The 19,216-nt window shown below is 35.6% G+C and overlaps 2 protein-coding genes across 11 annotated transcripts; one reads left to right on the top strand and one right to left on the bottom strand.

Moving 5' to 3' along the window:
- Positions 1-1,946: 1,946 nt before the first annotated feature.
- Positions 1,947-16,255, top strand: LOC129577442 (sphingomyelin phosphodiesterase). 9 transcript variants are annotated; one of them, XM_055464448.1, is made up of 11 exons: positions 1,990-2,532; positions 7,917-8,248; positions 9,421-9,625; positions 11,739-12,258; positions 12,454-12,625; positions 12,737-13,263; positions 13,333-13,505; positions 13,577-14,025; positions 14,155-14,449; positions 14,638-14,823; positions 15,096-15,616. In XM_055464448.1, exons 4-11 carry the CDS (start codon positions 11,971-11,973, stop codon positions 15,358-15,360), a joined length of 2,355 nt encoding a protein of 784 aa, XP_055320423.1. In that variant the 5' UTR covers positions 1,990-2,532; positions 7,917-8,248; positions 9,421-9,625; positions 11,739-11,970; the 3' UTR covers positions 15,361-15,616. The 9 variants fall into 9 exon arrangements, with proteins under 9 accessions (XP_055320422.1, XP_055320428.1, XP_055320423.1 ...); XM_055464455.1 differs by lacking the exon at positions 15,096-15,616 and adding an exon at positions 15,733-16,255 and having other exon boundaries at positions 2,087-2,532; XM_055464447.1 differs by lacking the exon at positions 9,421-9,625 and having other exon boundaries at positions 1,947-2,532.
- A 489-nt stretch (positions 16,256-16,744) lies between these two features.
- LOC129577382 (loricrin-like) lies at positions 16,745-19,102 on the bottom strand. Of its 2 annotated transcripts, none has more exons than XM_055464312.1 (6): positions 17,979-19,102; positions 17,651-17,766; positions 17,380-17,565; positions 17,195-17,240; positions 16,995-17,108; positions 16,745-16,891 (listed from the first exon to the last, which is right to left on the bottom strand). In XM_055464312.1, the coding sequence occupies exons 2-6, from the start codon at positions 17,654-17,656 to the stop codon at positions 16,824-16,826; spliced, it is 420 nt and encodes a 139-aa protein (XP_055320287.1). In that variant the 5' UTR covers positions 17,657-17,766; positions 17,979-19,102; the 3' UTR covers positions 16,745-16,823. The 2 variants fall into 2 exon arrangements, with proteins under 2 accessions (XP_055320287.1, XP_055320286.1); XM_055464311.1 differs by having other exon boundaries at positions 17,651-17,834.
- Between the last annotated feature and the right edge of the window lie 114 nt (positions 19,103-19,216).

A 19,216-nucleotide genomic window follows, 5' to 3' on the forward strand; every position in this document is an offset into this window, starting at 1 on the left:
AACGCTTTCTTTGCTCATTATTACATGTCTGTCAAAATAGTTGTAGATAGAAAACGGAAATGGAAAACAGAACTTCGGAATAATAACGGAAAAAGGAAATGGCTACAAAGTCAACTCCAATCGTTTCTAATTATAAGCTCTGACGAATATTCCCGGCCGAAAATTGCCACATCATTAAATATAAAAATAGCATCACATTACCGTTTGTTGTTTTAATTGATACTAGTTTCGGTAACAAAAGAATGAGAAAGTTGTTTAATTACTACAATTAAGTAGAAGCAAGCATTTCAACGGATTTCTGCGCAATAATTCCGTTGACGAAGCTTCGTTATCAACACCATCTGCCAACAAACTGCTGATAAGACGAGTTTTTTTTTTAAATAAATAAAAGCATAATTTGAATCCAGCTAAATAAGCAAGACTTATGCTACTTTTTGAATCCAACCGAATAGAACAAATATCGGGCAACAATCATGATATCAAATTCACACTCCAATGTACGAATGAAACTATTTGAGTAAAAATTTCATTTGTAGCTCTGTGTCTAGATCCAAATGTGCGCTACACTTTTTCTGTAAGATGATAAGCGACCAACAATTTTGTACAGCCTTGTAAAATCAAAATTGTTTTAATTGGGTTTAATAGTTGAGTTGTTTTGAAACTAAGATGTTTCGCGCTTCTTTTGTATTATGATAAATCTCAACACAAAATCACATCACAAGCTCAGAATGCAAAGAAAAAAATTCGCAAACAATTCGGTGGATGATGGGTTACAAATTTGTTAGATATCGTCAATGTACCAAATGTGTGTGCAAAACACACTTACACACACAGCAACCAGATGGATGGTGCGTCGAGAAAGAAAATGAGTGAAAAAGAAATTGCGCGTACATTGCTATACATTTCTTAGAATGTTCGCGATGATGCTCGATGAAGTGATGTGTGCGCATTAGACATGAGAGGCATCACGTTTACACAATAATGCACAGAAGAAGAAACAATCAAAAAACAATCATCCATATTGAAAATAGCGGTTCAATTGTGCTACACAACGAAGAGATTCGGTCAGTCCAAGCAGTTTCTTTGAGCATCAGTATCAGCATAGCATATTTCATAATAATTCAACAATTGGATTCGATGTGAGAAAGAAAAAAAAACAGAAAATTGATCAGTTATGATTCGGTTCGATAGAAAAATGTCGAATTTTATAAGTCGGATCTTTGAACTCGATTGGGTTCACACGGTTGAATGTTTGGTATTTCAATCATATGTTCTTAGCAGAAGTCCATCGAGTACTTGGGCAGACGGTCAGCATGGGCAAAGTTGAAGAATTCATAAGCGCAAAAGCCATTTGGAATATTCGGAATTTGGAGATAAGATTTTTCAACGGTGATCATCTCATGAGGAATATCATTTTGTGTCTACTGCGATTGCAAAGGTGCAAGAATGCCAAATAGAAGAGTACGTGTGGAAAAAAAAACTTCAAGTTGGAACAGTGCAATAGAACGAGCATGCAAATGTGCGTGATATTGGCACTGTCCATCGCCCATCGTTTGTATATTGTTTATGATCGTTATCGTATACATCATATGGCCAATACTTGAAACAAAACTAAAACAAATGATAGTATAAACATGACGATGTGTGTTAACTGCTCAGAAAATATTACGAAGAAGAAAACAAAGCCGAAGCGCACACGTTCACACAAAGCCAATTCGTAGCATAAGTTTTGCTTATAAACTGCTGCGGTATTTCTATTGTACGTGCGGTGTGTTTTTTGTTGTGTGTACGTATTTGAATAGTGCTGAATGTATGTGCGCCTGGTCATACCATTTCGCCGTTAAATCCACTACATCCATCTCTCTTTTGATATCGTTCTCCTTCGCTCTCACGGCTATGCACACCGAATCAACGAAAATTCACATTTATGTTGATGTCGATGCTGTTTGCTGCTATTGCTATCGCTGTGGCTGTGGCTTTGGCTGTTGCTGCGATTACACTACATCGGTCGCTTGTATTGTTGGCTGTTGCTGCTTCGTTTCTGTTTCTCATACACTTTTTTTCTTAATAGTTCGTGCACAATGTTTGGATTCTCAGTTGAGTGATAAATGCGGAATCGAATAGATCATTCACTGTGTTGCTACTGTATAGAAATTTTTTGCTTTTCCTTCCCTTTTTTTAGTTTAAATAAAAACAAATCGATTTTATTTTCCGTTTTTTTTTTCAAAATTCGTTTTAAATTTTCAAATTTCTATTTCGATTCTGTTCGCTGTTCGCGTATATGTTCGACGTGCTGCTCGTCGCCTTCATCGTTTTTTTTTTCAATCGGAATATTGTTTTTAATTTCACTTCGGTGTGCGCGTTCGTTGTGGGTGTATGTGGGTTTTTAGTTTTAGTGCAACAACAACTGAAAACGAAAGAAAAAAAAAAGAAAAATTCGTACGTGATTTCTTCATTTTCATCATCTGAACCAATGTGCATATTCCAGCTAACAAAAGAAATCCGAATTTGACCGTTGTTTTGTTTTACGTCGTAAGTCCACCGCATGCTCATTTCTTTTTGCCCTTGATCTTGCCCTCATCTGATTATTTATCGGCCATCTGTTTAAAACCGATAAAAAAACCTGCCTTTGTTGTTGTTGTGATCGTTACAATCGAAAAATGAAAATACGCTGGCAAAACAATAAAAAAAAAACGCACCGATTTTGATTCGTTTGCGTTCAAGTGCCGTATATGGAATAATTTGTGAAAGAAAAAGAAGAAGAAACAACAGTTCCATTGTTATAAATTATATTGCAAGTAAAGCGCTAAATCAGATTACTGTAAATGAAGTGCTTTCTATTTTTGCTCTTCATTCACATTTGCGTTCACACTTCGGCATGGAAGAAAGAAGCAGCTGAAAAAAAAACCAACAACAACAGCAACACACAACCGTATAAACCACTCAGAGACGCGCTCACATTTGCGATCAATCGATTTTTGCTGAGTCGTAGAAATGTGGAAGAAATGTAGAAATGTTTAAAAATGAAAAAAACTAAGAAACAACGCATTCTCACAGCAGATCGAGTCGTTTTTGGCCAATTCCATTGGCGAGTGATTTTTTTTCCATCGATCGGTATTAAGAACATTTTAAATTGGTCAAACGGCTTGTGTGTGTATGTGTGTGTGTGGCAATAACATTTCGATCGATCGTTTCTGAATTGCTAATGATGTTGTTTTTTGTTCGTACTTCGCAGAAACAAAGAGGCAAGGAATCATAATAACTGTTTTTTGACTTATATTCGGAAGATTATTTTGGTTTCAGTGGTGTGTCGGCACTTTTTTTCCGCTCAATCGCTCATTCTGCCTTTTTTTGAACGAAAATAACAGAACCTATCATGTGTTGTGGCCATAATCAATGGAACATCAATAACAGGACATTGCAATTTTGATATCGATTTGCACTGTTTTGCCGCACAAATAAAGATTGACAGTACACGGTACATTTTAATCGGTCTTTATCTCGAAAGTAAATTCAACTTTCAATTGCAATGATTACAAATATTGATCATCAATCATATGGCCAATACTCTAACGGACTCACGTGTTCGACACAAATCTCTACAGTTATACACCAGTTTGCCCACTTAGAATGAAGTGGGAAAAAAAACAACGTAACAAGTTAGATTGTTCCTAGTTCTTTGTTTGCGATAAAATTACACGTGCAATAGCATTTTCACATTGAATTAATACTGGTGAATCACTCAATTATGATTGAGTCAGTAATTTTATGGTTCTTATCATTACCGCAATTCAAATCTAATATAAATTGCCCACTTCGAAGAAAAACACAATGTTGTGAGATGAAAAAAAGCCCAAATTGTCGCAAGTTGCATCTTGAATTGTGTACTACTTTTGGAAAGAAACAATTTGAACATTTCATGTGTGTGTGCGCACACGAGCTCACACACAAAACGAAAGTCACACACAACAAGTTGAGTGCAGCCAATCTCCTCATATCGATAAAAGAGCCAATAGTGAAAGAAACCGAAAATGATGGAATTGAAAAAAAAGAAGAATACTCGCTCACCGATCACAGCACGCGCGCACACTTGACTTGGTTTGGCTGGGCAAGAATACGTGTGAGCGCACTCAGCGATGATTGACCCCAAAACCAAATCCAAATGGCCGCATTTTTTTTCGTCATTCACACAAGCGTTTGTCTTCGATGAAGACTCGTCGTCGTCGTCGTCGTCGTCGTCGTCGTCGTCGTCGTCGTCGTCGTCATCGTCATCGTCGTCGTTGTCGTTGTTGTTGTTGTTGTTGTTGTTGTTGTCATGGTTTTTTTTGTCGCAACTCTTATTATTTTCCTTTTATTTTGGGTTATTCATTCAATTTCATCGTCATCATCGTCATGATTGTTCGTTATTCTTGACAATGACAACTGGCTACTATCATTTTGGTCGCTTGGAATTTCGATGCTGTAGCATACGCATGCGATGTTTCAATATTTTCATTTTTATTCGGTATAAGATAACAATCAATCACAGCATGCCTTAGATAGATTTTAATTATGAATATAAAAATGAGATTCTTTTTCAGTAAAATTATTGTGGTAGTAAATTTTGTTTATGAAAATGTCTAAAGTCTTCGTTATCACGCATTTCATCCGGAATTCGATTTCATAGTTTCGTGTAATGATAATTTAGGTGCAGCGATGTCTTATGAAAATTATTTGTTAGCTTTTGTATAATCACCAATTGTGTGTATGTACCGTAAATATTTTATTTTTATTGATTTATAATGGTGTTGAATAAAGGAAAACAGCATTCTTCACATATTCGTTCTGATCACAATTTGGTTGAATTTTAATTTTACATTTTAAATTATGGTAGATCATGGTCCATATAGTCAATTATTTGGCAAAGTTAATATTTTGTATAATTCAAGTTTTATACCAGATGGTAGAACTGTTTTGAGTATTTAACGCTTCAAAAACTTTTTGCTGTATGATTTTTGTGTGATGATCATTTGTATTCATTCGTCATTTAGTTGAAATGCCAAATCTCTGACATTATCGACGAATTCAATTTCTTTTCCATTTACACATACTTTTGATAATAATTCATAGTTCAGTTTATGTAAATTGTTTTTGGATGATATTTTGTGTTTTCCTGCATTTATATCTATCCGACACAGAATTGTTCAATTTATTTTTAATATCATCATCAACAGTTTTGATGCCATCATCAATTTTATCAAAATATCGCATCAATGTAAATTTGTAGATTTATTTTTACGTCCAAATTGCAGAACTAATGCTTGTGAGTGTGCGACTCACCGACTCTAAAATTTAGAACTGTTTGTCGCTGCGATAAATTTTGCAGCATGTGTATTACGTGGTTGTCATCCAAAACGTTCTTTCTCTTAATTTATGCGCACTTCAAGAGCTCCGACAGACTTGTTTTCATTCTTCTTTTACTGCTGTTGCTGTCGTCCAAAGAATGCTAAAGAAAGCGATGGCGTTCTTTTGAAGCAATGAATCACTATGTACACACATACATACGTTGATCCGCAAATCGAAGGAAACACACTTGTGAGTATGGTTTTGTTTTGTGTTGGTCCAAAACACAAACGAATGCAAATGGTTCGTCGCCAAGGCATGCTCATCAGCATAATAATTACGCGTTTTCTTTTTATTGAAAAAAAAAAAAACGGAGAGAGAGAGAGAGATAACCAAGAAATACCAACCAACTGGTGTTGTGCCAGTTTTAAATGGAGAAAGAGATTTTTTTTTTGTTCCAAAACCAACCATGACTAACGCAATGCACAACATTTGTTTTTTGCAAGCAACAACAACAACAACAAAAAACAAAAAGGTAGCCAACAGCTGCCGTAGCAGCAGCATTTGGCGCCCATTCGCCACTTGGAACGTGATACAAATATGTGTTTTTTGAATGAACTCAATTATCGCAAGAAAATGGAATAATTTCTGGGTTTCTGTAGGGCGTCGAATGCATAAATCTCGTTGCATTTTCACTTTGTTGCTATGCTGATGACGTCATTTGAATTTGTGGCGTGTGAATGTGTGTAAATCTTGGCATCAATTTAAAATGCCAAAGAATTTGCACCGCTTTTTGTTTCGTATATCAGAGATAAATGGTTTAAATACCTTCGAATGAAAAATGCAAATTGAAGTGAAGAGAAAAAGAGAGAAAAAAAAGCGCCAACACACAAATTGGTGCGCAAAATGATTCAAGTTTAAGGCTAGAAGCCGTGCGCCGCACACTTTGAATTATCCCGTTACCAATTTAAATCATGCAGAACGATTTGACTGACTCATTAAACCGAAATGATCAAAAACGATTGAGAGAATATTTCGTTTAGCTGTGAAATCCGCTCATGTATTTAGTTCAAAAGAGGCGAAAAGTAGCATTCAAATGAAATTGTCGTTAACCGTTCGGGTACTGCAAACGAGATCAGTCCAATCGTCTTCACTTCCACAATCAAACAGCAACAACAACAAAAAACAGTGTTAGAAGTGTGATGCCAATTGAACGAGTGTGAGTCATTTTTTATGGTCAATTTTCACCTCAATCAAAATACACACAACAAGAAGAAGTCGAAGAAAAAACAAATTGTAAACGAAATCAGGCTAGACACACTCAGCGTTGCTGCTGCTGTTGTTGTTCGAAATTTATATATGCGCAATGCTTGAATTACGCTTTTTATGCGCTATCGGTGAGTTGTGCGTACGCTTGCGTACATTTGTGCCGATCCCAGTCTCTCTCTCACTCTCTCTCTCTCTCTCTCTCTGTCTGTCTCTCTCTCTCTCTGTGTGTGTGTGTGTGTGTGCGTGTGTGTTTTTTTTTCACGAGCACATGCGATTCATTCCTGGGCATTGATTGGAATTCCTATGTTTTGTGTATAACAAATTCTATTCTTGTTGGTTGAAATACAGCGTATTCATGTCCGCGATTATGCCAATGACAGAAATGATCTTTTAATACCGAATTTGTGTTTTTTCTGTGTGTTGAAGGTTTAATATCCGGCATGGGGGCGGCAATCTATTGAATAGTAACGAACAAAGGGCATGCCATTTTGTTGTCTCATTCACATTACCTTTGATTTATTTATTTTTTTCATATTGATTGTTAAACCATGCAAAATTCGATGTCAAAGCGAGCGATATCGTGAATCGGAAACAGATCAAAATCACATAGTCGATGTTTTATATGTATATTTTCGATTGAAATCAGTGTTCATGTCCAAAGAACGTCAATTATATACATTTGCTAGATCCCTTAATAGAAATGACGTGCGACTTTTTATGCCGTGATAGCGAATAAAATAATTGATTTTTGTGATGAAGCGTTGTGTATGCATCTTTATCATGTTGAGCAACGGAAGGAAAAAAAAAACGGGCAAAGATTGCTCACATGACGTGCTATGGATTCAGGTCAATCCAGAGGCAAAACAATGAAGAGCGTTAGGTCATTGTGAGATGATATTTTGTTTGAAAATGTCAACATTCGCAAAATGAAACAAATTTCCTCAATTGAAATGAACTTTTTCTCCCCCCAATGTCTTTACATCATTGACCAATTGTCTGTCTCACTTGGCTATCGCTGAGATATTGCCTCAAATTTCATAACAAAAGCCATTCGGTCTATTTTCTGGTTCCAATCATTTGAAATGTGTTTGTATCAACTTAAGACAGACAACATCTCTCCATCTCTGCAGCGTGTCTGTATATTTTTGTTTGTACGCGATTTTTACACACGCTCAATTCAACGTATGAAAGAAACAAAAACAATTCACACACATGAGAGGTCAATTGATAATTCACACCGACATAATTATTTTCATTTTGCGTTGAGATTACAGCAAGAGTGTAAGAAATACGACTTAAAGGCAAACTATTCGACAATTTTTCAGAAACCAACACTTGTTAAATGAGTGAGCATACGTCGAGGGAAACAGCAAAATGCGCAAAATTCAAAAAAGCTACTAAGTGACCGAGAGCGAGCGAGAGAGTGTGTGTGTGAGAGAGAAAGAGCAAAGGGAACCAAAACCAAGAGTGAGAGTGAGTGCGCGCAACAGAGCGAGAGAAGGAGCGAGAGGCAGTAGTCAGTAGTAGTCTTCGTCGTCGTCTTCGTCGTCCAGAGGTAGTACAGCAACCAACCAAAAAAACCAAATACCGACTATCGAATCCAACATTTCTTTCATGTTACTCGATTTCGATTGATTTCGCTGGATATCCGCAACAAGTAAGTGCTTTTTTTTCTTACTCTCTAAATCATTATAGAATCTAAGAAATTCCTCATTTTGTATGAATGATTATCTTTTTCTGGTCTTGTTCTTATTATCAGTACGATAGTTTTTTTTTAGCGTATGATTGGTTTTTGGGTTGGGAATGCAAACACTTTCATTTGAAAATGACAATGTGCGAATTAATCTTCAAAACAATCTTATTCTTACCAACGATCATTCTCTGAAAATAGGTCATTTGAGAAGTAAAAAAAAAAATGCGAATAAATTTTCGGCAGTTGAGACTTATTTTGTGGTTTTGTTTGAATAAAAATTACCCAAATGATTTTCAACAAATTTATTTCAGTTTGCACTAGTTTCTTTTTTTCTTCCTATTCTATCTTTGGCTGCAAGCCTACATGTTTTATATAATTCCATCCAATAATAGTTTCTGTGTCAGATTTGTATTCTATTCTGAAAACCAGTTTTTTTTTCTTTGTGTTGAAAGAAAGTGACATTGTTACACTCCAAAAAATTGTACGATAGAATATAAACCAAGTTCATAGAAAAGAGAATGAACAAAATTAACGTCGACAAAACTGGAATTTTTTTTTCGATCCTGGATAGATTACAACGCGATTACCGAATTTCATCGATCAATAGAAACCGGCCATTAACTTGTTTTTTGACTTCAAGATTCGTTCATTGTTTTGGTTTACTTCCGACTCAATTTCTCAGCTTTTTGAAAGTCGTTGACTGTGGTTCAATTTCCATAAAAAAGCGAGTCATTAATACGAATGACGATTTATTTTACTTTTTTTTCAGGCAGAGATTTCAATGGTAAACAAGTTTGTTTGCGTTTTTAAGAGATTCTCGGTTGCCTTTTTTCAAATCTCTCTCTCTCTCTCTCTCTCTCTCTCTCTCTCTCTCTCTCTCTCTCTCTTGCTCACTTCAGGTGGGAAAAGCACTTTTATTGAATCTCTTCGGCGTTTTTTTAATACCACTTTGAATAGCTAATGTGAGATCGTTTTCGGCTGTTGCTGTTTTTTTTTTTGGAAGACAAAGTATAGGTGTGTGTGTGTGTGTGTCTTTTTATAAAGACGAAGAAACCGTTAGTTTGTTCCATACACAAATCTATATAGTATAACTACGGTGAAATGACCCACTTCTCTCTGTCTTTATTATTTAATAGGAATTTCAAAAGATATGCAAACTATTTGATTGGTTGGAAAAACCCGAAGCAATGTTTATTTCTCTCTGGCAGTTTCTCGATGGATCGACAACGACGACGATGATGATAATTGGAACGATTTTTTTTTCTTCAAGTCATATAAAAATGGGTTGTCACTTTCGTTCACTCCGTTCCATTCCGTGTTCGAGGCAGAGATGGGAGTCAGGTGAAAAACATGTTTCTTGTCATTTTCACTGTCGGCCAATTTTCAATTTAGAGCACCCAAAGCACTTGACCTTGGATTCATTTCACCCGAAAGTTCTCAACTTTCCAAAAAAAAAAACCAAAAAAAAACAAACTACAAACGCAGAACCACGCACGTCCAGTTGGACCATTCAACCAAGCTTTTCACCATAAAAGTACCTTTTGACGTCATTAAGACGCATTTTAAATTTATTTTTTACCGTACAAAATACCGGACTAAATGCGTGAAAATAGGTGAAAGTAGTGTGTATGTAAAGTGGCTTTGTGAATCGATATCAGTTGAATCAGAATAACTTTAAATGACCATTAAATGCGTAGTCTCCCTCCCGCGCCGTAGACCGATGAATGGAAAGTGAAATATATCCATAGAGTAGCTATAATCGTTCAATACAACACGTCACAGTCTATACATAACAATTCGTCGACAAGATTCACATTTTTCATCCAATTATCCGGAATAGTATGTATAATGACGAGTAGCATAGTGCTGGATGATGGACAGTCAAGGTGGTGTGTTCTTTGTATTCTATTTTCAATAGACGTTTTCAGTTGTTTGTTTTCCGGTCAAGTTCACAAACCGAACAACATATCAGTGTCATAAAGTGATTCGTGCCAACTGGGTATTGTCAAACAGTTTAGTGAAGCAAAACATTCACCCTCGCCTATTGATTTAATCGAATGGTTTTCATTATCGAAAAATCATTTTTTAATGGTGTTTGTTCTTATGCTTCCGTTGAACAAAAAAAGCCGCTTTCAATTGAAGTGCGTTTCATTAGTAATTAAAAAGCAATAAAAAAGATACGAATTGTCAAAAATGAATAAGCACTTGAGTTGTGTTTGTTGTGCTGTTATTGATTGCTTCTTTTTTGTCCGATAAGATAGTTGAATGTAATGTTTGTGTGTGTGTGGCCGCAGTATTGGAAAGTAATCTTGAAACGGAACTAGCTAGAACACAATAATTATGATCAACGTGAATGAATACACTTCAGAGCTACGCTTATCACGATTTCCTATCAGTAGTAGAACAACGAAAACACTAGATCTTTTAATCTAATTGAATGGTTTGCGTGCGCTCGTTAAACTCTAATTCCCATGTTTAAGATGTGGTGGGTGCACTTATTGCCAAATCATTTTCATTGCAAAATGCAATTCGTCATGATGCAATAACGACCATTGCCAATAATGACATTTAGCAACCGTGTTCCGAATGAAAATTGAAAAATCATTGAACTTCGAAGTTTAGTATTCAATTCAGTTCCACTTTCTACTTGCTTATAAGCGCTCGTTAGCAATAAAAATGTGAGCTATTTTCGGAAACCACAAATCGAGATAAACACATAAAATACGCATTTCTGCTTTGAACCGCGAATTCGTACAAAATTTATGACTAATCCATTTGGGATGTTCAATGAACTTTCTGTTTTGATAATCACTCGAAACGCAGTCTCTCGAGCCGTTTCGAGTGTGATAAAGTGGGCATTTTTTCTCGTGAGCATTGCTTGTCATACAAAATAACTTGAAACAATTGTTTCGTATCAGCAACAATTATTCTGAAACACACACACACACACACACACACAGTGCTCCGAATTGCACCAGAAATGCAAACCATTTGTCGTTCCACATTCAAATAATCCTTTGTTGTTTTGAGCATTATATACCAATCACTCACAGTCGCACGAACGATAATGATCAATAATAAATTAAATAGATTTTAATTGATAATGTATACGGTGTGATTGTATTTATGAGTGTTTCTCGACCGCTCTTTGTTTCTTCTTCACATTTATCATTTGCTATTCCGTTCAACTTTTCCTTCTTGCGATATGTGAATTGCCTTTTCTTCTGTTGTTGTTTATTTGCGTGCGTTTGTGATAGTATTTATGTATGTGTGTGTGTGTGTGTGTGTGTGTGTTTGTGCATTGATTTGATTTGTTTTGTTCCTTAAATAAACAGCTGCGATCACTGCCGAGCGCTCAGTTAACTAGCGATTGTCAGCGAATTCAAATTAAATTTTGTGTCTGAATATAAATATAACAAAATCAGTTTCTGTTTCTCTCTCAATCTCATTTCAGTTGAATTAATTGAACGTTTTTGACTCGTTTAACGTTCATCGCACGAATAATACACGCACTTAGTTATATACCATCCGGGCGAGCGAACGAGAACGTACGTGCGCGCAGTCAAATCAACAGAAAAAAAATAACGTTTCTGATAGCATAAAAAAATCATTTAAATCATCTCTCAAGTGCGATAGAAAGATTAATTTCGAACAAAACTAAACAAAGAAAAAATAACACAAAAATAATGAAAATTCAATATGAATTATCGGCCATCGTTTATAAGTTACTTTTATTGCTTTTACTTTTAACGAATGTGAATGGATTACCGTTTTTATTCGGCACCTCATACGGAAATCGCGATCATATGGTTGAATATCAAACACCGGACGACAAATGGAACATAACAAGCGTTCCACGCAGCATAATACCACACATCGGCACACTGAATTCCACACAAAATCATGTCATACCGCCACGAAAAACCGAAGAGCAACTCGAAGACGAAATTCTTCGACGGCTTCATGAGATAAAAGTAAGTTAAACAGAGAAAAAAAAAGAGTCAGAAATGGAAGGAGAAAATCTTTTGTTGGAATTTTAATTGAGAAAAAAAAACCATTTAGATAGATTTTGCTACCCAATCGGAATTTAAATCGTTGATTGATTTTAATTTGCCATTTACGTATAACATATTTTTGTTTTGTTTTGTTTTTTTTCCAATCAATCGCAGGACAGCAACGATACAGTGGCTAGCGGTCGTATGCTATGGTTTGATACAACCGATTTGATGCATTATCCGCCATTTGTTGATAAAACATTGAAGCTGTTCAATTTGAAGCAAGTTGCACACGAGCTGGAAACAAGTGTTATGTCGAAAGTGTCGTGCACAGCATGCAAAGCAGGTTCGTTATCGCTTGGCAGTTTGCATTTGCCAACTGTCGCTAACCTCTTTAGATAAACGAAATACTGATGATTGCGTGCGGTTTTTTTTCTATTCTGCTCTGGCATTTTAGGTGCGGGTCTGTTGATGCACTACATCAAAACGGGCAAAAGCAATGAGGAGATTATTAAAATGATTTATCAGTTTTGTGTGAATTTAAAACTTCAATCGGCACGAGTGTGCGATGGTGTGAGTCATTTGTTTGGTACCGAGGTGATATATGTATTGAAGCGTGTAACAATTGGCCCCGATGAAATTTGTAGCTTTGTGATTGGTGACGCTTGTGGCGATGTTTATAATCCGTTGCACGATTGGGATGTTACATTTCCACCGGTGCCAAAGCCAGAGGTGCATGACATTCCGTTGCCAAAAGAGGGCTTCCCAACATTTAAAGTGCTTCATTTGTCTGACACACATTATGATCCATACTATACGGAAGGTGCGAATGCCGATTGCAATGAACCACTTTGTTGCCGTTTAACACATGGCCGACCGAATACACCGCACAATGCAGCCGGTAAATGGGGCGATTATCGTAAATGCGATACACCCAAACGGACCATTGACCATCTATTGGATCACATTGCTGAAACACACACGGTGAGACAATAGGTACTAAAGGCGATTCGCTTTTATACATAAGAAATGTGCCTATGATTGATATTTTAGGACATTGATTACATTGTTTGGACAGGTGATCTGGTGCCCCATGATGTTTGGAACCAAACAAAAGAGGAAAATTTGAAAATCATCAAAGACACCGTCAAACAAATGTCGGAGAAATTCCCGGGCATTCCAATCTTTCCAGCTTTAGGCAATCACGAAAGTGCACCAGTCAACAGGTATGGAAATTGGAATTTTGGCTATCCACGGAATTTATTGTTAACGTTTAGTCGTTGTTTTGTTTTTGTAGTTTCCCGCCACCATTTGTGCAACAGCAAGATATTTCGATTTCATGGTTGTACGATGAATTGGATACACTGTGGCGTCGCTGGCTACCGGCTAGCGTATCACATACGATTCGACGCGGTGCATTTTATTCAGTACTTGTACGACCCGGATTCCGTATCATTTCGTTGAACATGAACTATTGTAATAACAAAAATTGGTGGCTTTTACTCAACTCCACCGATCCGGCCACCGAACTTCAATGGTTCATCTATGAACTCCAGAGTGCCGAATTTTCCAACGAAAAAGTGCACATTGTCGGTCACATTCCGCCCGGTCATCCAGATTGTTTAAAAGTATGGTCACGCAATTACTACGACATTATCGCACGATACGAGAGCACCGTCACCGCACAATTCTTTGGACACACTCACTTCGATGAATTTGAAGTGTTCTACGATCCAAAAGACTTGAGTAAATACCATTTTTTTTCTACAAAAATTTTCATTTTAAAATAGCATTCTTTGGAGTTAATATGAGCAAATGCTCGCTGTCAGATTAATTTTAATTGAAAATCCAAAAATATTTCTCCAAATGTTATAGGTCGTGCCACAAATGTTGCATATATTGGACCATCGGTAACGCCATATGATAACCTAAATCCCGGTTATCGAATTTACTACGTCGACGGTGATCATGATGCAACCACACGGTTGGTCATTGACCATGAAAATTGGATAATGAATTTGAAGGAGGCAAACTTATATGACTATCCCATCTGGTATAAACTGTATTCCACACGATACGCATACTCGATGCGAGGTTTACGACCAGTTGATTGGGATGAATTAATCAATACAATGACTAATAACGATGAAATATTCGATTTGTATTACAAGTAAGTAGAATGGGCGATAAATTCCGAAAAAAATCTCTTCTGAAATACTTTTGAACACAAAATCAGACACATTTATGAAGAAATGAAAACGAAAGAATTTCTTTGAAAAATTCTGATAAGAATTTCAAACAAATCACATATTCTTTTTTATTCACACAAATTTTTCTGTTCTTTTCTTTCGTTTCAAGGCATTATTGGAAGAATTCACCGCTCCGGCCGCAGTGTTTGTTCGAATGTAAGAAGCACATTCTTTGCCAGGCCAAGAGTGGCCGAAGTCATGACCGGAGGCATTTTTGTGAAGGTGTCGAATCAAAAATCGACGAAGGCAATTCCAAGAGCTGGGGTGCCTGGTTCTATCGTGGACTTAGTGTTTCGTAAGCATCGAACTTTGTTTTTTGTTTGGTAAAAATTACTCCCCAATTTTCATCACATCTTCATTTTTTTTTTCATACGCACCTAAACCCATTCAATTTGTATATTTTGAAGTGAATTTTCAAATTATTTTCGCATCAATCCCAATAAACCTATTCTTCTTTTTTACTTTCAAATTTTTGGTTTTCACTTGGTGATATGGTCAATATTATTCAAATGGTGATGGATACTAACCAAAATAAAAAAAAATCACATAAAAACTGATCTATATTAGATCAACACCAGAGTCAATCACAAACAATGACACAATTTCTGATATGATATCAACTAACGAAGTAACACCAGTTAAACATACAGAATCGTCTGACATCAATGAAAAATACTTGGAACAAGTGTCAAAGTTGATGACCATCGTTGAGTCATCAACGGAATTTGAACAATCTACCGACGGCGGTCGGATGGCCGACACCACAACCGAAACCACTTCGAATGATATCAATTTGTCAAAGATATTCAGTGTTATTTGTATTTGGTGTTAAGTCATCTCTTTTTTATAAAAAAATATTGTATATGAAATATGTTAATATTTAGATGTGTGTAAGAAGCCTTTGTTTTCAGAAATCTAACCTTTGATTCTCGAACTTTGAATGGTTTGGGGTCTATTCTTGTTCAGTTGTTTTTCTTCTTCAATATATAATCTAACTACTCTTTGATAGTTTAATCATGTAAATAGAACAATAACCACTGTAAGCTATTAACATACAATAAAGTGATAGTCCCACTTGATAAATATAATCGGTATTTTGTTGATAATTTCTATTTGAATTACGTCTGGACTGACGACGACCATCTCCACCACCACCACCACTACAACAACAACAAACAACAACAACAACATCATCAAACAACAGAATGAATGTTATCATGTCAATTACGAAGCTGCCCAAATACGTCATGGGATTCGGCTAGTTCCGTTGTGAATACATTAACAGCCGCAGTGGCCAGTAGCAAATCCATCAGCACCAATTCATCACCTGCAGCAGCAAACATCAAACAAACAAAATATAACAAACTAATTTATTTATCTACTCGAAAGCGAACGAACGGTAATCATCATTGTGTGTACACACACACACACACACATCCACAATTTCAATTCCGATACAAACGAGGAAAAACAACAACAAAAAACGAAACACATAGAGAGAAATGAGATGGCATCAATTATAAATTAATTACTAATTTATAATGCATTTTTAAGAATTAGTACTCGAATTCACTTCTCTTTTGTAAACTTAATTTATTTAAAAGAAAATAAACGAAGGCCTTGTGATAAAATAAAGTAACTGAACACTGCTATGACGAGATAAAAGAGGAAAAAAAACCACATAATAAAAAGAATTACAAAAAAAGAGATGTTGACAAAAATTTAAATGACACACGTGTACTTTTATTTCACTTTCTTTTTTTTCTTGCTGCAGCGGACAAAAATAAAGGCAACACTGAACCAGATTAAGGTAATTCCTATCTCTTGTTCGTGAAATCGCGGTCTTATATTAATGTGCATTCAATTCGTTGATTGCTAGTTGAATCGTAAGATATTGAAAGGTTCAAGGTGAAATTTATGCTAACGCTAATTAAATTAAATTATTTCGAATTCTCGCAAAAATTCCATATTTCGATTTAAATTGCATCTATTACACTAGTTGAATAACGCTCACTTTGTCCACATTTGCATTCAATTCTCATTCCATTTCCTGTGGTTGACATGGCGTAATGAGAACCATCTGTTAAAATTAAACGTGAATTCCATGCAAATTTGAATTTTGCTAATGATCATTAGCTATTGAACCAGTTTTCATTGTTGGAACTATTAATTCGTAATGAGCAAAACAGAAAAAACAACAACAACTTTTTAAATTATTTTTCATCACTTTTTTTTATTCAAATAAAGTATGGAGTTTGTACGCTTGATCAAGATCTTTGGTTGGGATGTTTTTCATTACCAACCGCTGCTCCAGCCGTTGTTTCCACCGCTATTGGACCAACCACTATCACCTCCGTATCCACCTATACGAATGACACATATTAAATATTACGATGATAGTATAAAACATTGAAATTGTCATTGTGCAACCAATCGAAAGCTATCAATAGAGAACTCCAACTATACCTGATGAGTAGCCTCCACTTGATGGGACAGTGTAGACATGATAGACTTGAGCTGGTGCTGAATAGCCACCTGATGAGTAGCCACCACCATTTCCAGACCAACCTCCGTGTCCACCTGGATTTATATAAATTTGTAATTAGATTTGATATGTTTCAATGTTTAATTATTATCAACATTTTATGCAAAATATATTTCGGTACCTGATGAATAGCCACCGCCTGATGATCCTCCGTTAACGTGAATTACCTGTTAAATTTAGGTGAATTTTTTTTCGTTATGTCATTTGTTCAGTTGATGTGCAACATTAATTAAATATTTAACAATAGATCAAGAATTTTCTTCTGATCTTGATACGAAATCAAAAATCAACAAGCATAATACATACTTTGATAGTTTGGGTGTTACCGCCGCCTCCACCACCACCGCCGAATTTTGACTGCAAAAGGGATCCAAGATTCACGCCTCCTCCACTTGAACCTCCTCCAGAGCCACCAAACTTCGATCCGAGAAGAGATCCAATATTAAGTCCTGCATTCGCAACAGCGAATAAAGCCACTAAACAAATGAACACCTGAAATCACCACAATTCACAGAATAAAAATATCTTTTTGTTCAGAAAACTTCTTTCGAATGATAAATGTTACAAATCGGTGTACCTTCATATTGAAATAAAAGAATAAATCTATGAACACTTCAGCAACGAATAGGCAACTGATTGAGGATTCTTGTGTGTCGCATGTTTATATATCGTCCGATTGTCCAGAGAATGATCCTAATGAATTCATAGCAAAGTAGAATTTATTTATGCTTAAGTGAATGGTCACGCAACATCTTTTTCTTCTAATGAATTCAACGGTGAAAAAAACACATAAATGGAGAAAAAAAACCACAACAACAAGAATAGAATAGAATAGAATAAATTATTTGTATTGATAAATCGTTAAAGTCCAATAACAAGAATGGATTAGCTAAGGTACACATTACCTGTATACAGTCTGCCCTTCCGTCCTTCTGTCCTTCAGTGCTATTTTAGGAAGTGCGTGCAATTTTGGATTGTAGCCACATAAACGGTGAATTAGCCCAGCACTAATTTCATTCACCTTTATTTATCTTAAAAAAAATATAAAGTTCAAAACTGTTCCCTTTTACTTTCTGCATGTTTCAAAAGAATTATAACGAAGCTTCATTCATTTCCATGGCATACAAGCACCAAACAGTCTCGGTAAAATCCAAATGGCAACAGTCTAAAAGGTATGTTGAACGTCTCATCTCAAAAATATAAGGAAGTGATTAAAAATTCATAAGAAAAAGATATTATGAAATACATTTATTGGATTGAAAATAGACGCATAAAACAGGGTCGAGATCAACGCATTATTACATCATTGAATTTGATCACACACGCATTTTTTTTTCCTTCTAATTAATCAACGGAATGAAAGATTTTTCTTTGATAAGCACGAATTGTTTATTTTACTTGTCGAACCCTAGATCGAAACGTATCACCTCATTAGCATACTGGAGATTATGAATATGAAATAGTTGTGTTTTCCATTTAATCATTCTGAATTTCTTATTTTAGAAGCGGTTTAACGACGCACAAATAAGTCAAAAAATGTGAAAACCCGTTTTTGTCTCGCGTGCGATACAAATCCGAACATAATATCGAAAAAATTCTGAGCAAACATCGTATCGGGATGGTAGACAATTTTTTTTTCTAGTCGAAGAATAAGATTATTTGTTGAAATGAGAAGAAGAAAGATGACCTCAACCCGGTGACATCGTTTTGCATAATTTAAATACCATTTATCAAATGCCGCTAAATGATGAACGCTGACTCACATATCGTCGTTGATCATCTCAATGGGAACTTTGATGAAATAATGAAAACAAACAAATCACATACAATTCATCGTTTGCATTTTTTTTGTTCTGTTTTATTATGCTACATTTTTATCATTTAACGAATAAAAGATGTATACAAATTTATCATAATTAATTCACTTCTATTAGTATATATATATAAATTGAATGTTGTTTTTCTGTCGTAAATACCAAATCTAATTTGTTATCAACGTGTTTGTTATTGTTGTTTTTTTTTTCTCTGGGAATTGAAGAATATTCAGATAAAGCAAGTGATTGCATCCAATCGAATGCTGCTGCATTATTTGTTCGTTCGTATTTTTTGTTATTTTCTTTCGGTCATTGAACGAATTTTTGGC

This window comes from Sitodiplosis mosellana, unplaced genomic scaffold (assembly GCF_009176505.1).
Source record: "Sitodiplosis mosellana isolate CC-2019 unplaced genomic scaffold, AAFC_SMos_1.0 Smas_scaffold_6197, whole genome shotgun sequence".
NCBI classification, from domain to species: Eukaryota; Metazoa; Arthropoda; class Insecta; order Diptera; family Cecidomyiidae; genus Sitodiplosis; species Sitodiplosis mosellana.